The sequence below is a fragment of the Canis lupus genome, chromosome 7, assembly GCF_048164855.1.
Source record: "Canis lupus baileyi chromosome 7, mCanLup2.hap1, whole genome shotgun sequence".
NCBI classification, from domain to species: Eukaryota; Metazoa; Chordata; class Mammalia; order Carnivora; family Canidae; genus Canis; species Canis lupus.
Genome location: NC_132844.1, coordinates 3,905,569 through 3,918,912, shown reverse-complemented (window position 1 = coordinate 3,918,912; position 13,344 = coordinate 3,905,569). Strand labels below are relative to the sequence as shown.

The 13,344-nt window shown below is 43.3% G+C and overlaps 1 protein-coding gene across 2 annotated transcripts in view; it reads right to left on the bottom strand.

The window, feature by feature from the left end:
- Nucleotides 1-13,344, bottom strand: part of LAMA4 (laminin subunit alpha 4) — a 142,688-nt gene that overhangs the window by 46,879 nt on the left and 82,465 nt on the right. For both annotated transcript variants that reach the window (XM_072831699.1, XM_072831700.1), the window contains exons 12-13: nucleotides 9,487-9,603; nucleotides 3,444-3,592 (exon numbers count right to left, since the gene is read on the bottom strand). In XM_072831699.1, the coding sequence (XP_072687800.1) occupies nucleotides 3,444-3,592; nucleotides 9,487-9,603 (266 nt within the window). The remainder of the gene's footprint in view (nucleotides 1-3,443; nucleotides 3,593-9,486; nucleotides 9,604-13,344) is intronic.

The window sequence follows — 13,344 nt, the reverse complement described above, 5'->3', positions numbered from 1 at the left end:
TCCATAAAAGAAACTGAGGCTCCCAGAGCAGGTGCACAGCCTCAACATGGTGTCAGGTATTAGTTGGTTTTATTCTATTCATTCAACCTTTGGTTCACTTTATGAAACATCATATTTTCCCTTAAGAAGGGGAATGATATGGGACACCTGGGTGGCTCAGCGGTTGAGCACCTGCCTTCGGCTCAGGGTGTGATCCCGGGGTCCTGGGATCGAGTCCCACAACGGGCTCCCTGCAGGGAGGCTGCTTCTCCCTCTGTCTGTGTCTCTGCCTCTTTCTCTCTCATGAATAAATAAAATTTTTAAAAAATAAAAAAAAAGAAGGGGAATGCTATATACTGAACATCTAGGTGCAGACACCAGCCTAGCCTTGTCCTGCATGATATGTCTTTAGTTTTTACCACACCCGTGAAGTAGACATTGTTATTCCCTTTTCATAGAGGGAACCAGGGCTCTTGTGATGGTTTGTCTCTCTCCTGCGGCCCAGCTGCTTCCTTAAAGGGTGAAGCCCTACTCATGCCCATTTCCGCCTTTGCTCTATCCACCGTGTTCTCTGCCTTTACCCCTCTGCGGCCTCGGTAAGGTTCATCTAATAGTAATGGTACCCATCCTGCGGTGGGCCCTCTCACATGGTGGATCTCACATGCCTCAGGGGATTGATGTGAGGTTCAACAGGGATAAAATATCTGAAATGCTTGGTACCGTGCCTGTCATCCAATAAACATCAGGGTTTATTATTGTGCCTAAACTATTTCCTGAACCGTAATTTCAAATTCTAAGTGTATTCATAGAATAATTCACTTTATCGACAAATGCTTCTTCCTAGTATAAACATCTCTTCATTTCTGCAGCTCATCCTGAATCCTTTGTCTTAATTTTACTCAGTTTTGAATCCACCATTCCAAACATTGATGACTACTATCACCTGATTCATCAGGAACTTCTAGAAGATTCTCTGTGACCCAGGATGTGACATTGCAGATCCCACGCTGGCTCATCTCTTCCAACTGTCCTGACCTATGGAGCTCAATTGAGTCTCAGCTTCCTGCACCCAGCTTCAGCCCCTGCGTGCTCTCTCAGGCTCAGAACGACTTCTCTGAATCCCCTTGGCTACTTCCTTCTCTTTTGTCCAAGCTCATCATCATCGGGCTCCTTTGCGAGAGGGCTGGTTTATCCATTAGGCATAATAGGGCCCCATAAGATTTTTTTTTCATTTTTTTTAAATCAGAAGAACAATGAGGATACTAATAATGATTACATTAATCTTTATAACAATGCTGTCATGACGTATAATTTAATTTTTTTTTTTTTTTAATGGAGGAAAGGGCCCACAGACGCAAAGGTACCTAGGGCCCAGGAAAGCCATAATGCAACTCTGCCTTGCAGAGGTAATTCTAATCCAAATAATTGCTATTTTTTCCTACCCACAATCCCTTGTCCTTAGAAATGGCACAGATAATAAAATTTAAGGAAGTTTTGGGATCCCTGGGTGGCGCAGCGGTTTGGCGCCTGCCTTTGGCCCAGGGCGCGATCCTAGAGACCCGGGATCGAATCCCACGTCGGGCTCCCGGTGCATGGAGCCTGCTTCTGCCTCGGCCTGTGTCTCTGCCTCTCTCTCTCTCTCTGTGACTATCATGAATAAATAAATAAAAAATCTTAAAAAATTTAAGGAAGTTTTAAAAGAAAGGGATATAAGGAGTAAAATGTTACAAGTATTCATTAATATTTTAAAATTTTGCTGGCTAGTGTTAAGATACTAGGAAGAGCTTGAAACAGTCTGTAATACTCTGCTTTCATTACTAGACACAAAACAGGTATTGCATCAATACACAAAATGAAAATGTGCTTTTGAAATGGAAGTTTCTTGATGAATTATGTTTATCTCTGTTTTATGCACGCGAAGCAAATCGTTGGGTCAACAAATGATGAAGAATATTTACATCTTGAGGGCAAGACATCTATTAAATTTGGAGGTTTCCCTGAATATATCCAGGCTAAAATATCCTAAATGCAAAAGGCGCTCAGGGTGATTGATATTTCTGATCATTTTTCCAGGTGAAGCATGGGCAACTTTCTTGGAATCACGCTATAAACACTGTTGCAGGGTGTCATTTAGTGAAGGTATGTGTTGGGATCCCAGTCAACAGGACATAGTCACTAAAATGACAAAAGAACAATCAAGAGAACCATAGGAGGCATCTCAGAAACAATATTATATTAATATAGCATATTGTGCAAATAGTATACTATCTAAGCTCCATTTTATTGGCTTGATCAGAAGCACATTTCTTGGAAGCATGACACTATAACGCCATCCTGGACACCAAGATTTTACATAACATCTGTTTCTCTGTGTCTGTCTGCCTACATCTCTCCCCTCTTTCTTTCAATTCTCAGAAGATTTGGAGGGATATTTGAAAATTTTGACAATCAGGAATAAAAAAGTAGTTTAAGTTTGAAAGAGAGTTGTTATTGGTTTTTATTTTATTCATGACCTTTACTGATCTCATTTCTAATTGCCAGATTTGTAGTCATTCTCTGTAATTATCTCATTATTTACCTATCATTTCAAGGTCATGAATTCAATTCCAATCTTTCAGTACATTTCAATTAACATTAATTGAGTGCCCAAAGGGTGTGCGACTCTCTTCTGGATGCTGTGAGGAAAATTGCCAATTGATTTTTCTCTTAATCAGGTGTTGAAATCAAACATTTCCTGCTGGGCAACTGTAGAGCGTCTAGAGTATTTACCAGAAGTCAGTTGTATTGCCAACTTCCAAGGCTTTACCTAAGACCCTTGGGTGTGGAAACCTAATGGTGTCTGTGAAATAAATATGTGATGGGGGTAGAATTAGACTTGTAGAGGGATCTGATTTACTTGGTAATTTTTTTTAAAAGTCTTATTTATTTATTATTTGAGACAGAGAGAGACAGAGAGACAGAGAAAGAGAGAGGAGGGGCCACGGGAGAGGGGGAGAGAGAATCTCAAGCAGATTCTATGCTGTACATGGAGCCCCACGCGGACTTAATCTCATGACCCTGAGCCAAAATCAAGAGTCAGCCGCTTAACCAAGTGAGCCACCCTGACGCCCCTTACTTGATAGTATTTTGTGCAGCAGTTATGCCCTTAACCAAATGTCTTAGGTCTCACTTTATTAATAACTATGGAGCAGAACCACCCCTCAGAACACAGGTCTCTAATTTGACAGATTTTTTTTTTTAGACCAAGAAACTCTTCCCAAAGTAATTGCAATAAACAATGATTGGCTGGTTCTCAGTTCTCAGAGTGGCTTGGTTCCAACCAAGCGCCCTCCAAATGAGCACACAAACATACCCCAAAACCTAACCCATTAACCAGTATCCCTGTAACTCTGGCATGTGGAATTGAAGAAAAATGAGTTATTCAGCCTATACCGATATTTGCATTTCTAAAACCAGGATATTACCTGCTCAATTCATCAGCCTCTTGTTGAAGGTTCTGTGCATGGTCAACAGCTTCTTGGACTAAATCATGACGAAGGTTGCTGAGATTGGCTAGTTTGCCTTGTAGTTCATTTTTGGCTCCGTCTATTTCCGCATAAATCCCCGAAGCATTCTAAAGAGAATATTTTAAAAAGTGAATTGAATATAGAAGGTCTTAAAATCTTTCCCCCAGGGAGCTCTTTTCTTCCTTTTTATGAGGTTCAGTAAATTTCAGGCCAGGTCTACCTTGAGTCTGAAATACTTTAAGTAGACTTTTATCTATTTCTCTTGCATCTTCAACAAAGATTGCTACTGATTGCTTCCCTAGCTTTCAGACACTCTCTGCCTTCTCCCATGTGAAAAGAAAACAAAATGAAGCTAAACAGAAAAACTCCATTACCCATACCTCTCCCCAATGTTGTTACCTTACTTTTCTATTCCCTCCGCAGCAATATGTAGACAAAAAAGTGTTTATGTTAGCTGTCTCTATTCCCTCACTTTTTAATTTGCTCTTGAACCCACCCCAGTCTAGTTTTTACTTCACTACTCCAACAAAACAGAAATTCAAGTGAATGATATCTAAGTTACTAAATCTAACGAGCGTCATTCGTTGCTCCCAGTCACCCAAAGAGTGACTCTGATCATTGTCGCCATTCTTAAGCCAATCATATTTCCTTCCTCCATCGCCATCTGATTCTCAACAGATCACTTTTTCTTTTTTATTTAGAAGACATCAACTTCCTGCAGCAGGGATCATTTTTTCTGTCCTCCTGATGTTTCTTCTCTATGAGGCGAGCTCAAATAGTTAAACCTCAGACCTCTCCACCCCTCTCCTCACTCTGCTCCTGAGAGGGGGACTGGTTTATTTGATTGGTAAGTTTTGGGGGGATAACTGTAGGCTCTGTTCAATTCTACCTCTGCCTCTTGGTAGCAAGCTCCAGCAGAAAGCCTGAGCTCTCCTGTGTTTGTCCCCAGTGAAAGCTGTTCTGTGCAGAAGCCCCACATGAGCCTGCAGTACTGCCTGTCTGAGTGGGCAGCTCTGTCTAATTCTAGGTCTGAGTATTAGCAACCCCACTTGGCTAAGAGACCTAAAGCCACACCCTTGACTGCATTGGAAACGAAGGTGATGTTCTTAGACTTTACATTTACTGTTTTATTTATTTTTCAACTTGTTTAGAACTTGGGAGCCGAAAGGGGGTACTCTTGTCCTCACAGACTCCAACACCAACAAAGAAGAATTGCAAACATCTCTTTGCCACCATCCTCCGGTCCCTCCCTCACCCAGAAACCCCTATACACTTATTTATAGCTGCATCTTTATGTACATTTTCTTCATACTTTCAAAGGAAAAGTGTTCCTTTTCCATATAAGGTACACTGTCCTGTTCTCTGTTCTTCTGGCTCCTTAGCTACTGGCTCCTCTCAGATGTAAACATGCCCCAGTTAACCTCTCCCACTAAAAACAAACAAGCAAAACCTACTCCTTGACTCTAACTGCCCCTCCAGCTTACTTTCTTTGTTGATGCAGTGCATTCCACAGAAATGGTTCTTGCCAAGGTCCCCAGTGTCAGACACCATATTGCCAGACCCATTTGACACTTTCCTGTCTGTATTTGCTGGATTTATCTCTGGTCTGTGACAGTGTTGGTCGCTGCCTTTACCTTAAAACTCTCTTTCCTAGCTTCTGTGACACTGCTGTCTCCTGGTTCTCCTGTTTCACTGTCTAGGAAGGAGACTTTAAAAGTTGGTGCTGCTCGGTCTTGACTCAGCCCTTTCCTTTCTGAATACTCTAACCCCTGTCTCCCAGCCCAGACTGTCAATCTTCCAACCCACTGTACACCATCCTACAGGAATGGTGATCTTTCTGTTAAGCAAATCTGATCGTGTTATTTTCTCTCTCAAAATCAGCCAATTGCTGTACAGGAACAAATTGGATTACTCTAGTGGCTTCATCAACTGATCCCTCCTCTCTCACCAATCTCATCATTTCTCACCCCCTCCACCCCATTACCTACCATGTGCAAACTTTGCTAACTGATGTTTTAATGCTCCATGATTTTTTCTGACCTCTGTGTTTTCTCAAATAATATTTTCTCTGTCCATGATACTTTGTTTCCTTTTTTCTCTGACTCACTTGGAAAAGTACTACTCATCCTCCCAATTTCAGCTCAAATATCACTTTCTTTATGAAACCATCCCTAATTTCTCCAGGATGGGTTCAGTGTTGCCATATATTTCTATTGTCCCTGTACCACACTACTATAATCATTTTACCTGAATATTCCACCCACCAGACTACATAGTTGTAGAAGTCAAGATTTGTGTCTAATTTATTTTTGTATTTCCAGAATGTAGCACAATCCCTAGAACAGAGGGTTTATTTCTATGGAGACAGTATTAAGTGTTTAGCTGTTTGGTAGGTCATCTGGGGAACAATACTTTGAAAAAAAAATATATTTAGTTATAAAAACAAGAAAAATACTACGGACATTCCACCTTTACTCATTGATTCATTCAACAAATATTCATCATATGCCCACTATGTGCCAGGCACTCTTTTAGGGGATAGCATGCATAGCTATGAATGAAGTCTCTGCTCTCCAGGAATTTACAGTCTAGTGGGAATGTGTAGATGATAAACAACTGACCAAATAATTAAACAAGTTAATTTCAGGGAGTAAAGAGTATTTTGAATAAAATACAATAGGCGAGATGGATTGGACAGTGATTGAGGGTAAGAACCCCATTTGAATTGAATGTTCACAAGGACAACAGCCATTTGACGATCTGGAGACAGCAAGTGCAAAGGTCCAGAGTTAAGGAAAAGTACGGGTGTGTTTGAAAAACACAGCAGAGTTGGCGGGTAACAGGGGAATGGGCTGGAGGGCAATGAGTTGGGGAGAGATACATGGAATGCGGTAGAGAGTTGGGCCAGAGCTGGGGCACTTAGGGTCTCACAAGCCATGGTAAAATGAGCTTGTTTCTTACTCTGTCACTGGAAGTTTTATGAAAGAGAAATAATGTGATCTGATTATGTATTTAAGGGATTGTTTTGCTACTGCATAGAGAATGAGTCTTGAGGGGCAAGATTGGAGGCAAATGAACCAGTAGGAGGCTCCTTTGGCAGTTCCTGCTGGAGAAGAGGTGGTTTGGACTGCAGAGCAGCAACAGAGAACGGAGTGGTCAGAAATCAGGACTCATTTTGGAGAGAAGCTCAAGAGGTCTTACTGAAATGGGAAGGAGGGGAAAGGAGAAATCAATGACTCCAGAGTTTTGATTTGAGCAAACGGGGTTGTGCCACTTACTGAGGTGGGGAAGACTAGGGAAGGACCAGGTTTTATTCAGAATATGTTAAGTTTGATGTGTCTATTACACATCAAAGTGATAGATAAAATTATGATTCTGCTATATATCACATTAAGTTCTTGAAAACTTCAAGTAAGCATTTGGATATATGAGTTTGGAACTCAGTGGAAGTATGAAGGTTGGAGGTATGAATTATGAGACCATGCATATAATCGTTCTTTAAAACCATGGGATTCAACAGGATCAACTAGGGAGAAATTAAAAGTACCAAAGAGGGCCCAGGACTGAGAACTGAGCCATTCATTATCAAGAGCAGGGATGGACAGAGCTCTGTGCCAAAAATGGCTCAAGGCCTGTTTTTATATAGCTCCTAGCCAAGAATATTATTTATATTTTTAAAGAGTTGTAAAAAAATAAAAACAAACAAACAAACAAAAAACAAAAAAGATTAAGGGATTGTGGTTATACGTGGCCTGCAGAGTCTAAGATATTTACTACATAGAGGATGTGTAGAGGTGAAGCTAGCAGAAGAGTCTGGGAAAAAATGGCCAATGAAGTGGGAGGAGGACCAGATGAATGGGGTCCTGGAGGAGCCAGGATGAAAGCTCAGAGTGTTTAAAAAAGGAGGAAAGGTTAACTGGCAGGAAGGGTAAGAATGCTGAGGAGGGAGAAACAACCACAGTTTTGGCTATGTTGAGTTCTCCGATGACCTGGGTAACAGTCTTGGTGGAGGGGCGTGAAGTCCCATTTGGAGTGGGTTGTATACAGCAGACAGTGGGGTCTGGGAGGTGGCGATGACAATGGTAAATGACTCTCTAGGTGTTTTCCTGTGAAGCTGAGCAGAGTAGAGTAATGGGGCAGAGATTAGAAGGGATGTAGGCAAGGTCTTTCCTCTTTTAAAGGATAGGAAATGCTTAGAGCATGTTTACATTTTGGTAGGAATGGTCCAGTACAGAGTGAGAACTGGATGAACAGAAGAAAGAGGGAAAACTTTTGGGAGTGAAACTCTGTGACCATTTTTGAGCTGAGGAACAATGGGATTCAGAGCACAGGTGGAGAGATGGGACTTCGCCAGGAGACGAGACACTTCATTAATTATAATAGGAAGGAAGAGTGAAGTAGGAATACAGATGTTGGTGGGCTAGTGGACCCGGGCAGGAAAGATTAGGGAAGTCGTCTTCTCTTTGTTCCTATTTTTCAGTGAAGCACAAAGTAAATTCACCAGCCAGACTAACAGAAGAGGAGGTGGGTTTTTCATTATGTTGGCTTCTCTGGTATGGCCATGATGCTGGGGCTACTTGGGTTTACTGGGATATGAGGATGAATCAGTAGGGGAAGTGGTGGGTGTACAAGTTAAAGGTGTTTGCAAATAATGATTATACGGTAGTCTCGTCTTATCTTTGGGGGACACGTTCTAAGACCTTTAGAGGGTACCGAATCCTAGATGTACTATGGTTTTCCCATGCATACCAACCTATAATAAAATTTAATTTGTAAATTAGGCTCAGTAAGAGATTAACCACATTAACGAATAATAAAATTGAAGGCTTATAGCAACGTATTGTAATAAAAGTTACGCGATCCCTCTCAAAACATGTTATTGTACTCGCTCTTCTTGTGATTATGTGAGGTGATTATGTGCCTACATGATGAGATGAAGTGAGGTGCCTGATGCAGGCAGGTTGTGACATAGTGTTAGGCTACAAGTCACCTAGAGAGGATAGGTCAGAAGCAGGATCATCTGCTTCTAGACGGAGGTTGACTGTGGGTAACTGAAACCGTAGAAAGCAAAACCATGGAGAAGGAGGGACCACTGAAACGATAATTTTAGGTGCTTAAGGAGGGAGAGAGGATATGAGAGGAGTGGGATAATGAGCTGGATGAGGTCTCCATGTGGCCAGAGGATTGTTGGAGTGGGCATTCCAGAGTAAGTGAGATGAGAGAGGGAGGGGCTGGATACTGGGATTTGGGAGGAGGTACTGTTATTGATGACAAGACCTGGGTATGGCCCTAGGAGGGATAACCAGGGCAGGCTGGAGGAAAAGCTTATTGGCCAGGAGAAGTTACAGGAGCCAGACGTCTGAGAGCTGGTGGGCTCAACTGTCTAGATTTTGATGTCACCAAAGATAGTGATGGGAGTAGGGATGGAGAGGAAGACAGGGAGCTTGGTGCTGAACTAGCCATAGGACGAGATGGTGATCTGATGATTTTAAAATGGTATCCTTTCAAAGGTAATAAAAATGAGCTAAGAGTAATTTGGGGATTGGTTGGGTTTACTGCATTTTAGTGGAAATTTTCCACTTTAAAAATGTGTCTCTTATTGATTTTGAACGCTAGCTTTATGAAGTACACAACTTATGACTAAAGAGTGAGTAGGATGGATCTAAGCAGCACTTACTTTCTGCAAGGAGATCCATGCTGTCCAATTCAGTAGCCGCTGGCCACGGGTGGCGCTATCGAGCACTTGAAATACGGTTAATTCAACCGAGGAATTCAATTTTAATTTCTTTCATTTTAAGCCACTTAAATTTACATTTAAATAGCCGTATGTGAGTAGCACCACCACACGATGAAAGAAACTGAAAAATTCGGTCATCTAATCTTGCTTCTATAACGCCAGTTAACTCCACAGATCGGTAGTGGATTCCATTAGTGTTCTGTGACCTGAGCAGCTGCTCCAATCTGCTATAAACACAAACCTCCAAGTCACATGCGTCCTTACCTTTATTGTGTCATCAAGTTCTGAAAGGGTCAGCCGAGGTGTTGTCAGAGAATCCAAGGATGTCTTCAGAGAAACATTCACCCCTTCCACCTGTTCCCTCACTCTCTCGTATTGTTTCTATGGGAACGAGGAGCAAGCAAGAGTGGAAGAGAAGGTCACTTTAGAGAAAGCATACAGGAGGGTAGTCGATGTCACCTCCTCCTATCTTTGTGCCCAGACGAATCTGGGTTCTTATCCCAGCCCCACCACCTAATGGCTGCGGGACTTTGGGTAATTCTATGCATGACATACTCAGTTTTCTCATGTATAATATGGAGGTAGCAAAAGTGAGCCCTTTGGGAGCTTTGAAGCACTTAGTTATGACTCTTACTTGCAGCACCATCACCTCAAAGAGAGTCACCGCTTCAGAGAGGGCCGTTGACTTTTTCTCCATAAACGTAAAGTGAGACCCTGGACGCAGGATTGCACAGAGGCTCTATATTTGCAGTAAGTGGAAAATGAATTAAGTCTCAAATCCATTTATCATGTGCTGACTTTAGGCCAGGCACAAGTAGCTCATTTGGATAGGAATAAGCATATGCAAAACAATCGTCAAGTCCTTAAAAAAAAAAGTTTAAATGGCCCTACTATGAAAGCATAAAATTGTGACTTTCCTTCCTGCCACTCTGAGCTCTTTATGTTGTTAGAGGCTCAGATTTTTTGAGGGAAATGGCCCCAGTGTTTTTTTGATGAATGCTTCCATTTCTACCCTCACAGTTGGGTTCTAGAAGCAGGCATGCTGTGATTCTGAGGAAATATTAGAAAACGTCAAATGAGTTTGGAGTTTGAAAGCAACCAGAATGATGCTTCAAGAGGGAAAATTACGACTCGTTTTACAATCGGAGTAAAAAAATGAGTTGAGGTTACTTTAGAAAGAGTAATTTGAATGGGAGCTGAAATATATGACTTGCGCTGCAATCGAAGATATCATGGGAAATAATTATGGAAGCCCAGATACTGAAGGACATACTTTAAAACTTCCTAAGTTCATCTTAATGTCTTTCGTGCTCCCTGCAGTCTTTTCTAATTTAGTGGGAAGGAAGATGGAAGCCATCCTCTGCAAACGCATCACTACGGGGGAAGATATAGGTCCAAGGACAGAATAGAATCCCATTTGAACATCTTCTTAATGCAAGAACATTACAAAATCAATTTGCCCTCAAAATCCATCAAGCTTACGACAGTGTGACTATCTTGGGTTAATTATTCTTGTCTCCACGAGGAGAGGTAGTTACACAGCTCTACACAAAAGCAATATTTTAAAGTACGGGCATTGAACTCTGTAAGGAAAGGAGGTGAAAAAAGGTGGGTATCATTTAGCTCCTTCAGAGCAGTTTTCCTTTCCAGACTCTGAGATATGACCCCTGTTGGAAGCTCTTGTATGTGGGCGCCTTGGGGGAACAGAGCTAACATTCTGAAGCCAGAGCCAAATTTCAAAGCCTTGAGGTAACAGCACTGAGTGCGAAGTTCTTTGCAGTAGTTGGGGGTGATGGGCGCCAGGTTAAGGGGCTTCCCCCTTGTCGTGTACAGAACTCATCATACACAGCGTTAGACAGAAATGAGCAGGATTAGCTTCAAACCGAAGATGCTCCTCACAGGAAGGAGGTCAATTTGAACAAAAGAGAGTTTTGAAAACCAATAATTATGAAAACGACACACAATTAGCACGATGAGGCATGTTCGGTATCCGTTTCACGTATGCAAAGGATAATAAAAGGTTCCTGATCCTTAAAAAAAAAAAAGATAGAAACGGTCCTGGGAAGGCAGAGGTCTGGTTTAAGAGACTCTCGGAACAGTGCTTTTTAAACTATAGCATCTTACCATCATCGGACGAAGATTTGTATCATTCTGTTACCCTTCGGGGTGTGTAGGATGGTGAAGCAAATGGTGTAATTACTAGTTGTGTGGCTGCTGTTTGCACACATCAGGATGATTAAACTGCGTGGTTATTTTTGGTTTCGTAAAAGGGCCGGAAACACGCTGTTGCTCTTTTCTAAGCTGTGCTGTGGGTCTAGGGGTGAGCTGTGGAGCTACCACACGTGCACCCAGAGGGAAGACAGGTCCCTGTTGGGGGCGGGGGGCGGGGGGACGGTCACAAGGCGGGTTATGGGATTGCTGAGGAGGCACCCACTAACCTGGGGCGGGGGGTAGGCTTCCCGGGGGGGGGGGTGATGCCTGGGGCTACTGAGTGGGGAGTAGAAGTGTCCGTTCCAGGCCGATGGGGTGACTGGGTGACTGGGGCTGCGATATCGCCTGAGCTAAGCTGCGAGGCGGGGACACAGCGGTAGGAGAGGCCAGGGAGCCTGGCAAGGGTGGGTCACAGAGGTCCCTCGCGGCCTGCGCAGGGGCAGAGGCCACAGGACGGTGCCTCAAGTGTCCTGAACCATGACCCCCAGCAAAAAAAAATGCAATCTCAGTTGCAGGACTAAGGCAGGGATGCGATGAAACCGCACCTTCCTGTAGATAATGCGCTTTGATAGTCTCTATTCTACATTTTCTTTCTAGTCAATGCTGGTTATTCAACTACACTTCACTTTTTATTTCCTTTAACGGCTGGTTAGAACCTTCCAGTGGCTCATAGGCTGCAGAGTCAAAGGCAGCAGGAGACGACGAAGGGCGTTAGCGGCCAAGCAGGGCCTGGTGTGGGAACGGAGGGAAGGGTGAGGGGGGCAGCGGCTCAGGCGGGGTGCTGCGGCCTGGTGGGAAGGGGCCCGGACTGGGGAAGAGACGGACGGGGAGGGGTTATTTTGGTCACTACCTTGACCGTCATCGTTCTAGAAATCTACTGGCTAAGGGATTGCTCCTGTTTGGAAAATGGTGGTAATTAAAAGGTGATTCCCTTTCATTCAGGAAAATTTCCAGTGACCTACTGGGAGATGGTGACTACTGAATACTGGGCGGAGAGTCTCACTGAAGTTGGTTTTGCAGACAACAAAAACAAACAGCTGAATTAACGAATTTGCTCATGGCAGCTTCCTATTTTTTGGCATTGCTATTTCACTCTGATCTTTATAAATATGTCCAGTGACGCACGCGTCTTCCTCCCAGAGGATGGCTCCCCTCGGTGGGGGTGGTTGTGGGTGTCTGCATTGCTCGCAACAGCCGTGACCACCGACCAGATGTAAGCCCCCCAAGTGGGCCTGCACAAATCCTGGCCCCACTGGGGTGGCTGCCTCTGCAAGCTATGGCTACGTCTGCGGATTTCTTTGTATTTGCATGACCTTTGGCTTGAGTTGGACTCCCTAGCTCTGCAGCTGCTGACCAGCCAGGCTGTGGGATTTGCTTATCAGGCCTTCCCCAAAATTACCTATACCCTCTAGAAACGTGGTTCTGGGTTGCTTTGGGGTTCTAGTGCGCTCTCTCTCTCTTTTTATTTTTAAGGTAGGCATAGGGGACGCCTGGGGGGCTCAGTGGTTGAGCGTCTGCCTCCAGCTCAGGGCTTAACCCCTGGGTCCTGGGATCGAGTCCCACATCAGGTTCCCTGCAGGGAGCCTGCTTCTCCCTCTGTCCATGTCTCTCTGCCTCTCTCTCACTGTGTCTCTCATGAATAAACAAATAAAATCTTAAAAAAAAAAGTCTTAAAAAATAAAGGTAGGCATAGGAGCAGCACATTGCTCACTCACTTGCAAGAACCCACATATCCGTACACGCAGACACAAGCACCAGTTGTGTCCTTATCAATGCAAAAGCCAAACAATGATGATGGTTTCAACTCGACTTTAGGTGCACAGAGGTCTATTAGCCACCTATGGTGGCAAAAATGTACAGATGCCTAAAAAACAGGAATATTTGAATGTACCGATATTTTAAGAAATTGGG